This window comes from Stegodyphus dumicola, chromosome 8 (assembly GCF_044657685.1).
Source record: "Stegodyphus dumicola isolate Sdum_Otavi_A_Nest chromosome 8, ASM4465768v1".
Lineage (NCBI taxonomy): Eukaryota > Metazoa > Arthropoda > Arachnida > Araneae > Eresidae > Stegodyphus > Stegodyphus dumicola.
In genome coordinates this window covers 111,915,885-111,936,637 of record NC_140775.1, presented here as the reverse complement: position 1 = coordinate 111,936,637, position 20,753 = coordinate 111,915,885, and the positions used below count along the sequence as shown (strand labels likewise).

The 20,753-nt window shown below is 32.8% G+C and overlaps 1 protein-coding gene across 2 annotated transcripts in view; it reads right to left on the bottom strand.

Annotated features, from left to right (window-relative positions):
* poe (E3 ubiquitin-protein ligase-like protein poe) overlaps positions 1-20,753 on the bottom strand; it is a 281,770-nt gene that overhangs the window by 62,381 nt on the left and 198,636 nt on the right. For both annotated transcript variants that reach the window (XM_085822285.1, XM_085822286.1), the window contains exons 45-50: positions 15,938-16,120; positions 12,717-12,785; positions 9,739-9,828; positions 9,541-9,633; positions 9,152-9,439; positions 980-6,208 (exon numbers count right to left, since the gene is read on the bottom strand). In XM_085822285.1, coding sequence (XP_085678411.1) covers positions 980-6,208; positions 9,152-9,439; positions 9,541-9,633; positions 9,739-9,828; positions 12,717-12,785; positions 15,938-16,120 — 5,952 coding nt within the window. The remainder of the gene's footprint in view (positions 1-979; positions 6,209-9,151; positions 9,440-9,540; positions 9,634-9,738; positions 9,829-12,716; positions 12,786-15,937; positions 16,121-20,753) is intronic.

The window sequence follows — 20,753 nt, the reverse complement described above, 5'->3', positions numbered from 1 at the left end:
GCTAATGGCACACACCATTGAGCTCTCACTAAGTGCTATTTTCCCAAGAGTGATGTTAAAAAGCATGAAACTCTGGAAGCGAGCGAGTTCACATTCCTTCAAAAGCTAATACATCAAAAGAGACAACTGTTATTTATTTTTGCATGCAGCTTTATATGCAGAAACATATTGCTAAACTTTGCCAAGAATTATTCAAGGCTACCGGGGGATGGCAATTCAAATTATCACCAAGATCTGGGCAAAAAACCAATGCTGCACCTCCTTTTATTCACGACAGCATATATATCTGAACTTGTTTGAGGAACATCATTGTTGAAAGTATGTTGAATGGAATCCAGTTCTTTTTTTCTATCAAGATTCAGTCTGCAATAAAATAATTTATAAGACCTTAACTGGGTTTTGATAGAAATGGATTGGACTTAGCGCATTTAGTATGAGTAATTTCTAGTCCTGTGTATTGCCTAAAACACCAATATGATTCACAGAAGCACACAGATTGGATATAAACCAACCGCCATCTGTATACTGCAAATGTAAGCAAAAATGTTTTTGCTCTTTAATGAGAATTAATAATCACTTTAATATTAATTTACTTATCAGAATAATATATATTTTCAAAGTCTGTTTTAATTGCTCTATTGCAAATAATATCTGATCTCAGGAAAATAATCTAAAAACAGCTTATGCTTTTTTTATCAAATTAATTTTTTTTAATGGTTTCTATTAAATGACATTACAAAACTAGCAGTCTGACAAGCCCCCCAAAAAAGTATAACTATTTCTGTGTTATGTGACTATTAAAACAAACATAAATTAAAATTTATGCACAAGATCGAACACCGATCTACACTACAACATGAATTCTTTTATACTTTTAAAAAATTTAAAATATAGCCAAAGGAAACTATGCCAGAATTACTTGTTGCCTTAAAATGTATAAAAAAAATAATTGCATTAGTTATAATGAAATTATTCTTACTTTTTGAACTATTTTGCTTAACTCATCAAATGAAGCTTTGCAGTCTGCACAGTATCGTTGAGCAAGTTGTTGAATGGCTCGGTTTACATTAGTAGATGAAACTGAAGCTGTAGTAGAACTAGATCCTCCATTTTCATCAAGAGTCTTTTCGAGCAAACCATGCTCATATATGCGTAACAAAAGAATCTCCAGAGCTGGTTTATTTGCAATAAGCTGCTTGTAAACTCGATCAGCCTTCTCCAGCAAACTATTTATAGTACTAATAGCTTTTTTACGGTCTTCTTCATTTTCGATGGGATCAACAGCACAGCAAGGTTTTGCTGTTATAGTGTAATCAAATTTGGCATATTTGCAAAAACCACATGAATTGCATAAGAAAGGATCCTTTTCATCATAATTTATGGCTCGGCATTTGTGACACTGAAATACATTTTCTCCACAATTTGAGCACACACCAGGATTTGCAGGAACAGATGCACTGCACCTTGGACACTGCAGAGTTTCAGAAGATGCTTGAATATTTTCGTAAAAGTCAGCATATTCGATCATTAGATTACAAGCGACAATGGGAAGTGGAAACTCAATTTTTAATTCAGTTTGACCAGCGGCCAAGGTGCATTTCTTTGCTTTATTCCAAATAGATGGCCTATTCTTCAATTCTACAACAGATTGAACAGATCTATTATTGTAATAAATATTCAGTGTATGGACCATTTTATTGCGCTTTAAGTCACCAATACGAAGAGTAATTTTAGAAATGGTATGACTACCAATTAATTTTACAATCTGTGTAGTAGTAGTGAATCGAGAATCTACCTTAATTGCTGATAATTTGATATTAGTATAAGGAACTTCAGGGTTGTTGCATACTAAACACGGTTCACTTTCCAAGTAGTACCCATCAAACTCCACCAAACCTTGCAGCGAGTTATAAATATTTGAGTTAGGATGATTCATCAGCAGCTGGTTTTGCTGATGTAAAATATCAAGAGCTTTTTCAATATATTCTTTTTCTTTATCTTGTTGAGGCATATTTAAAGTAAAATAACCCAATAAATCTACAAACTGTGCAGCTCGACGACCAAATGTTGGAAGCTTGGGCCACAATTTCCACATCATGTCTAATAAAATTTCCTGCTGGGAAGAATTAGAATTCTTGTGGAGATGAAATATTAAGGAATGAGCTTGCCACCTCACAGATGTAGAATTTGATTCTAGCAAGAAGGCACATATAAAATAACTCATCAAACTTTTGTCTACAAATTTATTTACTTGCTGTGCCAAAGCCATACAAAGAGCAGTATCACTTTTGCTTGATTCACTCAACTCATCTTCAGTATCAGCTTTATCTTTTTCTTTGCGCTGCTTGGATGGGGAAGTTGTTACTTGAGGAGTGGAATTACCAGTCAGTTGTTGCTGCTGAATTGCTTTCGAACCACACAAAGCACACTGCAGAAGTTGCAGAATAATTGGAGATACACCTTCATCTAACAAAAAACTAACATGAATCAAAAATGATAGAATACTTTCATCTTTCTGGCAAAATTTCTGCCAATTAACAGTTCGGGATGTAGCAATATCACTGCAAGCTTTCAAATGTTCAATCATATTGATTAATGAGTCATAAGAGAGACTGAGCATTGTGTTACTAGGAGAGAAATCTTCATAACCTCCTTGATTGCAGATCATTTTCACATCTTCCATGTGAGATTCAAGAGCATGGAAATCTCTAAGTTGGCGATATTTATCTTTAGAACCACAAATGTATAGAAGTAATTTTCTTACTTGCCGCCGTACAAATGGTGTTTGTTGCATCATCATATAATCACACAAGTACAGAAACCAAGACTGTGAAAATACAACAGGCTGAGATCCAGGCATTAAATTTAAAATCTTCTTAATTTGATAAGGAAGTCGTAACACCATTTCAGTCAAAAGCTGAGGGTAAGCTTCGAACACATCATTAGCATGTCCTTTTACATACTGTTTTAAGAAGAACGGTGACATATCAGGAGGTGGTGAGAGAGGGTGGGATTTCAGTAAATTTCCTGTTATACTGGATGACTTATCTTCAGTCTGTATGCTCTTCCAATAGCCTAACAAAACTTTTAATACTTGCAGGCAGTAATCGATAGCATTAGCAGACACTAAAGCCAAAGCTGTAGCACTACTACAGAATGTTGAAGATTCTCCGGCACTAGTCTTCAGAGAGCCTTTAACTCTTGACATCATAATGCTTAGCAGTCTCATGACAATTAGATTAACTTCTCTTGCTGGAGTTCTTTCAGCAATTTTTGACAGGTCTTTGCTATTCATATCTAAAGCAGATATTAATGCAGGAAGAAGCTTTGCTAATGCTGCACAGTCTTTTTCCTCTTCACCTACAAGATCAGAAGTAAGCATTAAAATAACTTGCATGAAAGGAATGGCTCTCACTCCTCCAACTTCACCAAGTTCTGGCAAATAGTTCAGCATTTTCTCTAGAAGCATAAGACGCAAGGTATGAAGACGAAAACTTGTGTCAATATCAGTCTCAATTTCAAGTCCTTCTTCACCCTGTGGCATAGTTGAGCTAGGTAAACCAACAGAACTAGTTTCAGATCTAGCACCTGTAGTGATGCTCTCAGGTACAGTATCACCATAAGCACTACTGCGTCCACTTACATTATGTTCTCCCATAATTGATTCAACTCCGCTGCCACCACTTTCAGAGCCAGCACTGCCACCTTGTTCCGCAGGAGAAGTGCGCAGCGTTGACCCATCAGTAGCAGCAGTGCTGCCTTCATCATCACTAGCTCCAGCAGAAGCAGTTGTATCAGAATAATGACCACCTTCTAGAGAAGATGTATGATGTGAACCTTGGGAAGCAAGTGATAAAGCCTGCAATGATAAGCCCCCTGACTGAACTTCAGGCTGATCTTGCAGACTTAAAGCTATAGCAAGCTCAACCATTGTTTCATCATCATCAGGAGGTATGTCTAACATTGGAAAACCTCCTTGACTGGCAATAAGGGCTTCAAGGTTAGGTACACCGCCACCAGCACCATCTGCTGGAAGAAGAACAAGAGGGTCCAAGCCATCAACTATTTCAAATTGCTCAAGATCTTGATGGAAATCATGCATTTCAGGTTGAGGAGGTACTTGAGCTTGAGCTTGATTTGATACTGGAGCTGCTGACTGAGACGGAACTTGAGGTTGGGGATGAGCTCTGTTTTCAGAACTTTCTGCTTCATGGAGGACTTCACCAGGCATACTGCAATGTGCTGGAGAAGGAATAAAAACCTTTCGTCTCCTTACACGTGGTCTCAAGACACGAATCAAAGCTTGTTTAGCAGCAAAGCTTACAACAGTGTCCTCACAAAGAAGTAATTTTACATAAAGCTTAGTAGCCAAAGAAACATGTTCAAGATCACATGCAGTAAAAGCATGAATTACTTCAACTAAAGCATGAACAGTTGCTTCAACATGAACAAGTCCACGGAAGGATACAGGAGCAATGGCTGGATTAGAAGGTTGCATAGCATGTAAATGCCAAAATGCATCAGTAAGTTGAATAATAAAATGCGCAGATCCTGAAAATTCTACTTTTTGAGGGCTGTCTAAACTACCCGATCTTTGTCTTTCACTTTGCTGAGAACTTGAACTATTTTCTTCAATATCTTGGCTCAATTTGAATGAACTTTGATCAGAATCAAGAGCTGTGGAATCGGTTATTATCATTCCATCATGACTTTCAGCAAATCGTACCAAATTTGCAGGTCTAGCAACAGCTACACCTCTTGTAATAGCAACTAAACGATAAAGAGCTTCACCGTCAAGTTCATCTGTTGGTTTACCATCCTGACTAGCATTTAAACAATGGAGAACATAATTCAAAAGTGCTTCATCTTTATGAGAGCAATATGCATTTCTACTGTTGTGAAGTGTTGCTAATAATGTTTTTACATGTTCATGCACCACAGGGGGAGTAGGTAAAGTCAACATTGTTGTGGATAAATCAATGGCATTATTTTTTAATTGTTGTTTATCATCAGAACTTAATCCAGCTGAGAAACATCCATCTAAAAGTTCTAAACTGCTACTGACAAGCCTATCCAATGGAGTAAGTGGCAATGGCGCAGCAGGGATACCATCAACTTCTACTCCAGCTTCAGTACCAGATGTACCAGCAGTTCCAGAAGCTGTCTGGGTTGGGAAATCATCATTATCTTCTGGCCATCCAAATGCCTCTTTTGTTTTGCCAAAAATTTTAATAGAATCAACCATAGTCACACCAGAAGGATCAGAACTTGCCCCAAAAAATATTGTCAATTTTTTATCAGCAGTTAATGATTCTTCACGTGAAAATGGAAAATCATACCAACGATTCCTTGTTAAATTTACTTGGATACTACGTCCAAAAATTTCAATATAGGAAGGAGCTCTTTGAATATCTTGATTGCCAACAAGGATACGACATCCTACCATCACCATAGAGTTATCTGAATTGTTAACTTCTATTGCAAATCCTGCTGCTTTTGTGCTAGCAATATACAATCCAGTAGTATTTAAGCGATGTTTAATCTGCTGTGTGTTGTAAACTTGAAGAACATCATTTCCACCAAATTCAATATCATTCATTGCTGTGCAGTGCTCAAAAAAGTCAACAGGAAATGTTATGCTACCAACAGGGCGGCCACTTTTAGCAGCTTTCTTTTTCTTCGATGGCTTGGATGAACTTGAGACAGATGCTGGCTGAAATGCTGGTGTTAACCAGTAATTTGTCTGATCTTGATTAGCCATATAAATGCGAAGGCTTCCATCCTCACATAAAAGAATTAATGTGGTTCGAAGTTCACCACAAGTGATTACATGCCTAATAGCCACCATATCTGTTATTTTTGACTTTGCGGTTAGAAATTTAATTTCTTGCACTAGTACTGTATCTGGCTTCACCATTAATATAACAGGATTATTAGAAGCTTGCATCTGAGCCAATATCAGCCCTGGGTGATTGGCAACTTCAGACCATTGACATAGTGGCTGTGGACTTGGTTTACTATTTCCACTATTATTTCCATTATTGCTGTTATTTTTCATTTGAATTAAAAACATCTGGGATAGTTGTGATGACATTCTTGATAAAGGTGCTATAAAGCTTTTTCCTTGGGTATAACTGAAGAACAGAAGTTGCAGCGTGTGTGAATAATAAATCGAAACACCTCCTCCACCGATCATGCCATTCGAATCCTAGAAAGAGAGGGAAGAATGAAAAGTATTTAGTATATACTTTAAATTTTGCTTGTAAAACAAAAATTTGCTTCATAAAATAAATTTAAAATAACAGATTTAATTAAAAAAGTTTAATAACAAGTTAAAAAAAAACAAAATTTCTTATTACTTAAAATAATTTATCCAATTCTGCAAAACTATACTTTTGGCATTTATATAACTACAGAACAAACAGCCAGTTGTACAACTAGTAAAAATATAAGAAAAATTACTCAAATTTTGCTTCACATTAGACAATATTCAATATAGCTTCCCTTATTTTCTCACAAGGAATTTTGGGAAAATATTAAAAATCAATCCATGCTTGTACTGGTACTTCCTTTATCATGAATTACATAATGTGCCCTCCTCAAAAGGGAGTGTAAGCATATAGTGCAGTTTTAAGCATCAGAGTATGAATTTAAATTTCACTGCCTAAAGTCTTTGCAAATGTGGGATATGCACACAGTATATAATCAAGTAGGATTTCTTCTCCTTAAGTACGCATTTTTTTTTTTTTTTTTTTTTTTTAAATCTATAAGTAGAAGAGCAATTTCTGACAGAAAATCTGGGAGGTGATTCTGATTACTCTTTTATAAGATAAGATGACTGAATAATTCTCAACAGCTGCTATGCTGTTGGTTGGCATAAAACAGGTCAATCTATTAAAGATGTCATTATTTTCTTTGGTGTTGATAACTGTATGATTTTTCGCTTTCAGAAACAATTTAAAATGAATGTCTTAAGACCTGTTTCTCATAAGCCACAGTCTATCATAGCCTCTTATGATAAATATATGGCTTTGTTAGGTAATCATAGTTGACAAGCAACCATGTTGACTTCAACAGAGTGGTTACGATAACAATTGGAAGACTGATATCTGCAACTACTGTGCAGTGAAAACTAAGCAAGAAAGGACTGCAACTCTATGCTCCTTTAAGCAAAGTCAGAGCATGTTTGGAGTTGTCAACATGCAAATTGGAAATCAGCTGATTTGTTTCGAGATAACATACTGCTCATGAATGAACCAAGATCTGTGCTAGGATATTGATAAGAATGCTACAATCTAGAGGGGGAAAAATAAACACAGTAATTCTTCAAATATCTATCTTCAGTAATGGCAGTACAATGGACTAACCAGGCTTTTGAGCTACTGCACTGATCTGCATGTCTTAACAAGAAATATTATGACTAAAAAACAGCAGGATGAAGTCCTTGACCCCGCTGTAAGATCATATGTGACAGCCATTGAAACGGCATTTATTTTTATAGGTGACACATGTCCACATATAACAAATCTAGTGGATGTGCGTCTCGACAGAGAAAGTGTTAATGAAGTGGCCACATGCTCACTTGACCTCAACACTAGTGCAAACCTATAAAATTTGGATATGCATTCTTAGCCTCTGAATGTAGTCTAAATAATCTCAAAGAGCTGAACACAGCCCTAAGAGTGGAAAAGCAATTATTGCTCCCTAAAGCATTTGAAAACTGAATTGAAGGTATGGAATGTCTTTGTGCTTGTATGAAGGTCAAAGAGGTGCACATCCCTCATTAAATGAAATTTGATTTGGTAGCATAGTTGATTTTGCTTTTTAATACACCAAATATACTAATAAATACACCTAAATAAATTCTGTTTATTATAACTGTTTTAGTTATGAATACAAAACTTAATTGTCCTCTTCATGTTACAAATCAAAGCATCATTCAGTTACACTGAATATACTATAATGTGGTCAACTTTGGGGCAATTAAAAATGCAAGGGTTGGCACACATACAGATATACTGATTACTCTGTTGAAACTGATTAGAATCCAATTGTTATGAAGTTAGTTGTAAAAGACATACTATAGGAATTACAGGACAAATTTGAATATCATATGAACACAACTCATGCAACTATTGTTTGATGGATCCCAATTAACTCAGTATGTATCAACCTTAAAAATAAACAATTTTTTTTTAAAAAATAAATAAAGAAAGAAATATATACTTAGATGAATTATTTTTATCCAGCACATATTAAATTCTTACTTTCTTCATACTTTTTCAAAGTCTGAAGACTGAAATCTTAAGCCTTATTACCATAGTAAAGGCAGAGAGGGCAGACCACATCTCTCTTTAAGGTTATTAAATAAGAGCTGGTAATAATTACCAATATGATTTATGCTCATACTATCAAACAGCAGATTTTACCAATTTCTTACAATAAATATTCCTTGTACAAAATAATGTACAGCAAATCGTTTGCTGTTTAACGAACAAAGACAAAATTAAAGCTATTATTTCGTTAAACACATAGTAGCTACTAATTAATATGAATTGCACTACACTTACATAGTATGATGTTTTATATTTAGTGCACTATCTGAGAATTTCATTTCATAAACATTTTACAGTATACGTTAAAATAGGTAAGAAGCAAAAGAATGTGAATATTGCATTTCATATCATTTATTTAGAAACCATTAAAATTTTACTGTTTATGCAATGCACCTTTGAATATGAGTATAATAATGTTTTAGCATAAAAATGTATGTGTATACTCAACCATTTTCCTTACTCTTCAGATTTGTCCTTATGAGAGCCACCTACTGCATTATCCCAAGTGCGTGAGCACATTTCAAGTAATATACATCAACATAAGTTCTACAACCTTTACCATCAAGAAAAGTTTCATTCTTTAAACGCCATATTGCATTATTATTAAATGCAACATTTTATATTACAACTTCAAAGACATCTTAAAATAAAATGCAGACTGCACTGTAATATTTTAGTTCTGGCTTCTGATTCTGGGAAGGAAGAATGATTCAAGTAGACATGTTATAAACATTAGCAAAATTTAAAAACCACTGAAAGTGAAAAAAATTCATACTTTTTGTAGTTTTTAAATTTTAGTCAGAATTTATAAATACCTTCAGTTCTGGATGCTTTGTTTCCAAAATGTTAGTGACATAAAAGGGACCATGTTTTGCACAACTCTCTTCAACCATAGGTTGGTAATATATGTGACCTGCAGATGACATTAAAACTAAATGCCGCTGGCCATCATCAGAAAATACAAAACAGCAATCACGGATTTTTTCGCTTGGCAACAAGAAGAAAAATTGTGGACTCAGAGCATCTTGGGACAAGTCATATATTTTAACCATGTCTGCTGTTACAAGTGCTAGTTCAGTTTGGGATCCAGGCAACCACATAGCCTATAAAATGAAATACAGATATATAATAGTAAAAAATTCTTGCAAGTTTCATGCTTTTTAATACCTATAATAACTTTAAAAAACTTTAAAAAAAAACTCACTTTGATGATATAATTTCCTGATTCCAATTGTGGATGCAATACGAGATGATCCGAAACAGAACCTGATCCGCTAAATGTCAAAATATGGCAATCCTGAGAATAAATAAAATGTAGTTTACTTTCAATAAAACATATATTTCTAACATTATATGGCAAGTAATTTAAAGACTTAGTTTAAGGAAGTAGAAAGAAACTTACTTTTAAGCCACATACTGCTAAAAAGTCTTCATTATAAGGATTTCCAGTAATAGATAAAACCATGAATGGTACAGGAGCTGATGCTAAACGCTAAAAAAGAGAAGGAAGGTACAATCAAAATTAGGGTGAGAGGCAGAGCCAATCTTAGCAGGGGGCAAGTTAGTGCACAGCACGTGGGCAGTCAAATAATGAAACATAAATATGAAACATACTAAATTTCTATAAAAAAGGGCACCCAATTGTGTAGCCCAACATGGTCCAACCCGCAATCCTCTTATTTTGTTGGCACTTGTCCTTCTTACTGGGAAAAAATGTTAGTTAAACATTTAGAAAAACAAAAGACTCTTCTTAATGCTTTAAATAATAATAAACAGAATAAATTGTATTTGTGTAAAACAGTCGCTAGGATGCGAACCAGCTGGCGAACCTGCACTGCAGGGAATAAAATTATATATATATATATAAACACATTTAGTGGGAAACATTTTCAAAGATATCCATCAGATGACAATTTCTTTGATTCTTAAAGGTGGTAGTATTCATTCCTTTTATAAAAGCCACCTCAATAATAAGGCTTGAATTATATCTGATTTATCGTGCAAGCGCAATCTCATCAGCTCTTTTGGAATATTGCCTTTATTTTGCACTTTGCTAGAATTGGCGTGGTGACGACCATGAGAACGGAAGCATGAAGGAGAAAAAAGAAAAAAGGGTAACCATTTATTACCAGGAGAAAATGGGCAGGAGCACTGTTCGGCAAGCAGTCAATCTTGAATGGTGGATCTTAATGAAAGTCAGTTCGGAGTATGCAGGGTTACATGTTACATGACTCAGTGTGCCAATGGGGGAGATCGCGCAGAGAAAGCTTTTAGTGTTTTGTAGATCCCAGTGCAGTCTTGCAGGTGAAGTTAAGAATAGTCATGTAACTTTGATGATAAGCTTCATTCTACGACCATTATACTCCGTGGCGTATATGCTTCCATTTTCACTTTCATTCAGTACTACCTAAAATGGTGGAACTAAAAAAACTACAAATTGAAAATGAAAAACGACCATTTCAATCCAAGTGGCAGGAAAGTTACTTTTTTGTTGAACATAATGGAAAACCACAGTGTGTTATCTGTTCTCAAGTCTTCAGTGTTCCAAAGGAGTATAATGTGAGGAGACATTACACCAGTTTGCATAAATCAAAATACAACCATTACCACGGAAGTGCAGGAGTTATTTGTTTAATAATTTGAAGCTGAAACTAACAACACAGAAGAAACTAACTATCTTTCAGTGAACATCAAACACTGCTGATCTGAAGGCATCTTATGAGGTATGCTTAGATTTAGCTAAAAGTATAAAGTCTTTTAGGGATAATGAGTTTATCAAAAGATGTGCTATAAAAATATCATCTTCATTTGGGCATAATAAGGTAGCTAGAAATTTTGAAACAGTGTCCTTGTCCCATCAGACAGCAAGTAGAAGAATTAATGATATGGGTAGTGAAGTTTCAGATATTCTAAAGGGCATTTTGGGAAAATGTGAATTTTACTCTCTAGCTCTAGATGTCAGCACAGATATAGCTGACATCAGCCAGCTCCTTATCTTCGATAAAACAATAAATGAAGAATTTGAAATTCATGAAGATCTGCTGGAATTAAAACCATTAGAAACTAGCACCAAAGGTATTGATACTCGTATATTCAACGCTTTGAATAATGCCATTTCTAAATATGGAGTTTTTGGGAAGTACTCTGGCACTGCAACAGATAGAGCAACGGTTGGTCATAGAGCTTAGTTAGTAGGTCCGTGTAAAGAAAAAGGAATAGATTGTTTGTTTTTCCACTGCATTATCCATCAGGACGCTCTCTGCAAGGCTCAGTGACACAATGAAAACTGTTGTAAATACTGTAAATTTAACGAGGCAAAGCACAGAGAGACAGAGCATTTATTGCATTTGTGGACAATTTGGATGCTGAGTATGGTGACATTTCATTGTACTATCAACTGCGCTGCTAAGTGCTAGAAATTGTCTGGAACAGTTTTTTAGGTTGAGGAATGAAATTCTTGCTTTCCTCAAAAAAGAAAACACTGGGCATGGGTATCAAGAAAAATTGGAAGAAATCCAGTTTTTAAATAATCTTGCTTTTCTGATAGATTTAACGTCTCATCTAAGTGCTTTAAACTTGAAACTACAAGGCAGAAAACAAAATACATCAAAAACGAGAAATTGCATTGAAAGTGCTTCAATGGAACTGAGCCATAGACTTTGGTTTCATGGCAGGCTTACTTTGCATTATTTTTGTCATATAAATCGTAATAAAAGTAAAAATAACTGAACACGAAAAAATTAGTTGATGTTTTTGTGCATTTATGAAAAAATTTAGTAATTGAAACAAAGGCTTAGAAAATTAACTTAAAGTTCAGAAAAAGAATAATGGAAATTCATACTTTAAATTGTTACTCTCATTATAAGTAAAATAAGAAATGTTTACATAAAATGAAAAATGTTAGAAAATGCATTTTTTAAAAAATTTGCAACTTTCTTAAAAAATAGTTGTGACATAAAAGACTACAAATCAAAGCAATAAAAATTTCAGAATATAATGCTAAAATAGTTAAAATGAAAACTAAATACCCTTATTTTTTGGGGGGGAAGAGGCACACAAACACCTTTAATAATCCAAAGATAAAGACATGTTATAATTATTACCAAAATTTAATTGTTATTTGTATCATTCAATTCTTGATATTAATTTTATTACAGTAAAATGTATCACAAATAGATAGATTCACAGTCTTTTTTAGAAAAACTCAATTGTTTATCAAATATTAAATCAAAATATTTGTTCAATTATTTTAACTACAAATACTTTAACTCCAACATACTTCTAAGCTCAAAAGTAAAAAACAGTAGATGAAGATGGTGAATGAAGTGTATAAAAATGAATGAAGATGGAAAATATTTTATGACTGTGCTTATTACTTACTGTTAATGTCAACTTTCTTTTACTGGAATCTGCCTGCTTTAGTAAAGCCGAGAGTTGGAGCAGAGTGATCTAGAAAAGATAAGGAAGCTAATTTTAAGCATTTCCAAAATATAAATTTTACGGCTGCTGGTTAAAACACAAAAATCAGTATTATTTTCCATGAAAAGTGAATTTTACTTCACAATATTTGTCATATGAAAAGATACAAATTTACAGAGAAAAAGAAATAACTCAGAATACATACGAAAGCCAAATAAAAATAAGTGCTATAACACAATGAAAAATACTTTTAAGTTTTTGCCTTCACTACCAAACTACAACATTAGAGAGACATTATGCACCATACCATTTAAAAAAGGTGATTGCTATCATAGAGTGTTAACTGATGTTATACATTTACATATGCTGCAAAAGATCTTAATTAGAAATATGAGTGACAAATAATCACATTTTCAGAAAGACACTTCACATACATTTTCTATGCATGCCTGCAACATGGATGCTAAATCTTTCAACTTCTCATTATTACATTTTTTTTAAAATTTATTCAATTTCAAAAGAAATCATTACTTCCAGTTAGATACAGATTTTGTACTAATAAAAATGATATTTACCTTCAATATTAAAAAAAGTGTTGCTTTTCAGCAAAACAAAACCGATGCTTTAAAAATGCCATACATTTTTCATAAACTCTGTTTAAAAGTCATCTTTTATTTAAACGTCCCATTTTATTATTCACGAAATTCCCAGTTGATAAGTATTATCAACAATAATTAAGGAATTAATTAGTTTAAAAGTTATTTTGCCCGATTTTTTTAACAATATTTTGCAATAAGCATTATTTTTAAACATAAATGCTGTAACTAAAACTCCTACGAGTTAATGGCAAATTTCTAATTTCTTTTTCTGTATACACCACCAACTGCACCCAAAATCAAATTAAATGGTTATGATTAAATTTTACAATATATTAGACTGAAAATCACTAATATGCTTTTGCAATACTCTGATATATTTTTATTTACATCATTTGATGTTCAAATCTAGGATACTGAAACACACATCAGAAATTAACTGAAATTATTTTTTGATTTGCCATTATTAGTCATTATTTTTATTTAAGTAATATTAACTGTAGAATTTTTCTGAATGATTTTTGTATATTGTAATCATTTTATGTTTTTAAAATTTTTCAATCACAAACTCTTCTTTGATGTTGTGGTGAACCTTCATTTTCCCTTTTCTATATTTATTGCTACTATTGTTGAAGTTATGCATTGGACGTTAAGAAAATAATTTCAGTTTTTTATAGTATATGAATATTTTATTGAATTATATACTGGGCATTCTGGTCCAACACCTTTTGCTATTTTTTCTGGTAGTATCATTATTCTGCACTTAGAAAAGCTATGATCTCTTCTTACAAAAACTGTGTTTGATATCTTCATTTGAAGTAAGTGTTTCACCATTTAAATAATTTTGTAAAGACCATTACAAGTGATAATCTGATGATGCCGGATATTGTGAACATTGTGGATGTGGTAGCACATCACATCTAAGCTATAATAAAGTTACTGACAACTAACTTTTTGTCAGATAAGGTATTATCACAGTGAACACTTTTTCTGTTTACTGGTATCACTCAATTTGTCCAACTGATGGCAGTACACTTTTTAATCAATTGTGGAACTGTCTGGTAGAAGGTTAAAAAATATAAATCCTTTAATAACTCAGCAAACAAAGAATTTTTTTTGTTTTGATTTTCAAACATAGCTTTAGAAGTGCTTTGAATTGGCTCATCTCTTCTGTTCTAAGGCTGCTTGCTTTGACATCGTTGCAAACAGTGAATTTCTCATTGTGAGTTATGATTCGTTTCACAATTGGACAATATTTTTAAAAATATTTAATGCATTCTTACTGAGCATTCCTAACTGAGCTAATTTATTTTTGAAAATTACATATAAAACTTAATCAATTTTGTATCTTCAGTTCTCATATACTTAGCTTTATGTCACATATTAAAATAATTAGTTGAGTTTATAGATTTCCTTCCTTATTCATATTCATTTTTAATGACAATGAAAATAATGTAAACTCGAACATTAAATAACTAGAATTTTCAAATTTTTGCAGCAATATATTTACAATAAATATCTAATCACAGATGGCAAACATGTGGAACCAATATATCAAGCTTTGAAATGAATGACACAAGTCATTTTTTATGTGATTATAAACAGTTAATTTTGACATATGTAATCCTTGATGATTTATCCTGTTGTTATTTGGCAGTTTGTTTCAATCAGTACCCTTAATATAAAAATGTTCAATGTCAAAATTGCTGGAAAGACATTTTGCAAACCACTTTTTGCACAGGTGTCAACCCACTTTTTCTACATTCATGGTACAATTTTTATTTTTATCTGTAGAGTATTCTTACCTTTTCAGTCATAAAATGGAAAATATGATGAAAATGCTGATTTTAAACTTTCCATATTTCATGCTCCCTAATCCCCCCTTCACAAAAAATGACACAGAATTAAGCAACTTTTTTTTTACAATTAAGCCTTAAAATGTCAGCTGTCAAAATATATAATGACAATATGGTTAAGAATGAAGTAGGTATGTAAAAGCTATATACAATCTGCCTGTACGTAAAGTAGAAAAGTATGTTGAATTCAGTAGTAGTGCTTCGAGTTCAGAGATTAGCTTGAAAGCGACCGAACCAAGTCGGAAGCTGTATTTTATTGCTTTGCTGTGAAGTTGTCCTCATTGTTATTATAGCTTGATGGCTGTGTTGCTGATAGTTTCATAGTTTTTTGCCGACAATAATATGACTTTGGAACTGTCCTGTGTAATACTGACAAATAAAATGTGGTTTGATTCTTCATTAAGTGTTGTCATCAATCGCTCCAAATCCATGAACCCATAGAATGCAACAATATGTAGCGCGAGGCAAAGAAATGAGACTGGATGTCAGATGCACAGAACCACAACTAACATTAGCCTATGAAATGGAATTTCAAATTAGTTTTCTTCATAATTTATCACTTAAATGAGGACAATAAATTGTTTATATGCTGTTATTCATCCTATTATTATTGCAACACACTATTCATTTTATCAAATTCCCTGTCATAATACTTTAATTTTGTTTACCAAAAGGTCATCTATTTAAAATTTAAGCCGGCAATAAAGATGAAATTTAAGATGCCTCTTACCTTGCCTTTCTCATGGCTCACTGCTAAATGCTGACGTTTCCCTTGAGGTGATGCTAGACAGCACATGGCAACTCTCCTTATCATATGGCTGCTTATTAATTGTCGAATGGTTTGCCCCTGGTCACCAGAATAGTTCATTCTCACATTTTCAAAAGCTCCCTCTTGAGAACCCAGTGTAGGTAACTAAATATAATAATGGGGAAAAAAAATAGATATTGTCAAACTTTATTTTGCTACCATTCTTCTCATTCGGTAGATTGGAACAACTATAAAAATGTTTGCAGCTTTTAAGAGCTTATAAAATAGTGCTTCCCTTTGTAGTTAAATAACAGTATTATCACAGCAGAGCAAAATACTGATGCACCTTCAAATTTTAGATTTTATTTAAACATTAATATCATGGTTTTATAGAAATAAAAATGTAAATGCAAAGGCACAAACTTGTATTTCTCAAAAACAGCCACAAATGTTTCAAATAGTATACTTATGCATGATCAAAATTTTGTGCACACTGAATTACAGAGGATGTGATTGTGATGCACAGAGATGTGATTACCAAATCTACCTTCAACTCAACTACTGCATCAGAATATATTTTTAAAAATAACTGTAGCTGCAAGTTCCACTGAAATAACAGCTATCTGGAGCAACACACAATAAAATTTAAAAAAAAAAAAAAAAAAAAAAAAAATTGTTAAGTGGTAAGCATTTGCATTTAAATTCTTGAGTCCTGAAAGAGACTCAAATTATACAAAAGCAATTACAATTAATGTTTTAGCAACAGAATTAAGATTTTTTTAAGATAACTATTTCCTTATTTAAATTAACTTCTTATTTACTTTTTTAATGCCCTGAAAAGAATGAACAGTTAAAGTTAACAAATTTCAAAATACAGAAACAAGAAAGTTTCATATTAGTAATTCAAAGTAAAAGTAAGTCTTCATCATTCAATTATTGATTCAGCAAAATATTTTCCTATTATACAGCTATACATTTCCATCTAATTATGTATTAAATTCTTTTAATACCAAAAATTCATCAATCTAATAATCACCAATGTCTGGAATCCTCACAGCCTCTCAGATATAAAGAGTAATATATACAGTTAAAATGACTGCAAAACACTTTCAAACTGCAAAAGTCTTTCTAATTCTAAATCCATTTAGATTATTGGATTGCACAACTTTTAGTGATATTAATTTTTTATTGATGTTTTGATGTTTGGTTAGTGCGATGGCATATTAAAAAATTTTCTTCCTTATGCAAAGGAAATATTTAATAATGAAAAAGAGTTTCAAGAAAACAAAGTTATCAAATTGGATGACAAGTTTAGATGAACACTATCAAATCAATTGTAATGAAACCACAGTGGGGGGGGGGAGATTTTGATTTGGCAATTAAAAAAAATAATAAAGATTTAGGTTTAGGAGAATTTTAAGGAATAAAACTGTGCAACTACTCAAGATATAATGATTATATGTACTTTTTTTCCTTGGAAAAGGGGGGGACTTGAATTAAAGCATGCTACAATTTAATATATATATATATGTAAACACAATTTTTCATATAATGAAAAGGCAATCTTTTTTTCTTTATATTCTTTTCCTTATTAAGTATTAAAGAGAAATCAACTGCTTACATATGCTTCCATTAATTTGCTTTTATTTATTCTGCATTTTTTAAGCTAAAATTATAGACATATAACTAGCTTTGTAAATCAAAGCAATAGCCCTTTAATTCCTCCCTCTCTATTCTAAAAACAGTACTTCTTTTTTCTGCATTGCATCATTTCTAGATCAATTCATATCATATGACTTGCGCAACACTGATGACAGCAATTTCGGAACTTAAGCCAAAATTTTCTCTTAATAGGCTGCCATATTGGATAACTGTGCACTTTTGATTCTAGCTCTCTTGCTGTTAAGATGCTAGCATGTTGCTCTTCCTTTTATCACAATAGTATCGAAAATGTAAATGCTCTTGAATAGGCACAATTATAGTGCCAAGTGAATTGTGGCTGCAAATGTCAGTTGAAATAAAGATGTATATTTAATCTTTCTCAACTGCCATGTTTGTTTTTCAATATAGATCAACATTATGTTTTACATCATCAATAGTGCCGCAAATGTCATTACCTATATATATCAGGCAAGTCTTTCATTACACACATATATAAATATATTGTTATGGATTTGGTTAGTAGAATTACAAATTAAATTGTTTTATTCCCAGTGCAGTGCAGCACGTAATGAATATTAAGAGAAGCCGGAAAATTAAAAGCACAAGAGCGCGTGCATTTAACATTTAATAAATAAATATCTCTTTCTAAATTCAAGAAATTGCTAGAACAATCTCATGTGGCGAATTTAAAAAGCTAAAAAAGCCAGAGAAAGAACACCTCAGCTCAATTTGGTTTAGAAAAACACTGTTAGTTTACTGTAGTGAATTTACGAATTAGCTTTCTCTACGTTTCTCTAATTTTGAATTAGTTCTGTTGAAGGTTTTTAGTAGTTTAAAAGATAACTACTGTGAGATATCTAAGGAAATTTAATTATTTTTTTATTTGTTGTTATAATAATAAATTTTATTTATTTTTTATGAGACGAAATCATAACGCATTCAAACCATAATGAACCCATACGCACTCAACAATATCTATCAGGCATGGGCAAACTATGGCTCTCTGGTCTAATAATTGCAGCTGTCAAGCAACATGTATCCTTTTGGTCTAAAAAAATGTGAATCGCTAGAAACAAAAATTAGTTTTATTTAAAAATATAACTATATTGAAACAAAAACACGCAATGATGTATTTTTTATCAGTAATTTCATTTCTTATATTACATTATTAAATTATGTGTGTGTAACAGTTTGATAGATTTCAAATCGTCCACTGTGCGCTAATTAGCTCGGTAAGAAACAGAGGAAAAAAATTCTGTTTTTGTGAATTACTACAAGGACCATATTATATTAAAAGCAAATAACAGTTATAAAAGAAAAATTCAAAGGTTATTTAAAAAACGTCAATTTTTTGCCCCTCCCTGACTTATTTTATTTCGTTTCCTTTCATGTGGCTCCTTTACTTCTCCATTACCAGAATTGAATGTCTCAGAAAAATTATTATTCCTTGCAAAATATTACTTTTTTTCACTCATCAAACTGCAGAAAAAATCACTTTCAAGGAGGAAAAATGTAATTCACATAGAAACGTTTTCAAATTGAGGAAAAAGATAAAGTCTGCAAAGCTCATGCATAGACTTTATGGCAGAAAACTCCCATTAGTACTTGATCAATAGATTTGTTACAGTCTTTCCATGCACATGTATGCATTAGCATTCCTAAGAAGAGCTTTTTTTAGGAAGGACAGTGCAGGATTTACATATAAGCTACACAAGCTATAGGGCCCCCACTTTTTTGGGGATCCCCCCCCAAACCCTTTAGATATCTGAAAATCACATTTGGCACTGATATATAATATCTGGACTTACAAAGGGCCCCATATCTCTAGTAGGTTAAGGCCCTATCAAGTCTAAATCCAGCCATGTGGAGGGAGGCATACATTTTTCTTGCTTGCATTATGTGCTGCAGGCACATCTTTTCCACACTGAAATCTTTTTTTTTTTTTTTAAATAATTTCTTGGTAAATCATAAGCAAAGATCATCATTTATTTAAACTATTATTATTCATGTCAAAACTCTAGGAGGTCGTAGGGAGGATGGATTTCTCAAAAAAAATTTCAGTTCTGGTTCAAAGTTATTATTCCACATTTGATCAACTGTGATTACTCAAGATAGCAATTTTTTACTGTTATTATCAAATCTTCATTTCAATTAAGCTGCTTTAAGTTGTGAGAGAGCCATCAAGCACAAATTCTTCTTTTCCAGTTAACATTTGATAAAATACTAGTGAATATTACACACATTATCGCGATAATGGTATTGGTAAGTTCATTTTAGCTTCTGCTATTTCTTCATAAGTTTCTCAATGATCTTTTTCCTCTCTATAAAACTCAAATATCACATATTTTCATCTATAGGTGCTTTTGGTCTTTCTGGTCATTTTCTATACCTGGATGTTCTTCCAAAAGAGCAAGTAGTAGGAACGTATCAATCCAATGCCTGGTAACTACATACTCTACATCAGGGATCTCCAACCTTTTTTGTCCCTAAGAGCACATTCTAAAATAGCTGTTGGATGGCAAGCACCATTTACATTTCATAAAAAATGAGAAAACTTTCACATAGAATTTCATTGAAAACTAAAACATTTTTATTGTGACTGCACAGGCATGGGTGCACATTAAATGATTGGTGGGTGCCATGGTGCCCACCGGCATAGGTTTGAGAACCTGTGTTTTACACAGTCAGAAAGTCTATTGAAATTTTGCCACATAAACTTCCAATTTTGAAGTACTGTGTTTAAACTTCTACAGTCACAGTGCCCAGATACTTGCAGACTTCATTTCAAGCACTCATCACTTCAAGATGATGTATTCTAAAGAATTTGTATGGATACAGTACAAAGTTCGAGATCCGGAAGTCCAATATCTGGAACAATCTAAAATCCGGAAAAATGTGGAAAGTCCTGATTCTTAATTTTCCTTCGGCACTAAATAAATACCTCGTTACTGAAGAAACAATAATGTAGCATAAATTAATGTGAGCAAAAATTTGGCTCCATAGCTGTGATCTCAAATCGAAGCATTCTATAAAGAAACATGGTTGATTTTACTCCTACTAATACTTTATATCCCTGACGCCAACCCGGCGAATCATTAGTTATAATACAGTCAAAAGTCTTTAATCTGGACTCGTC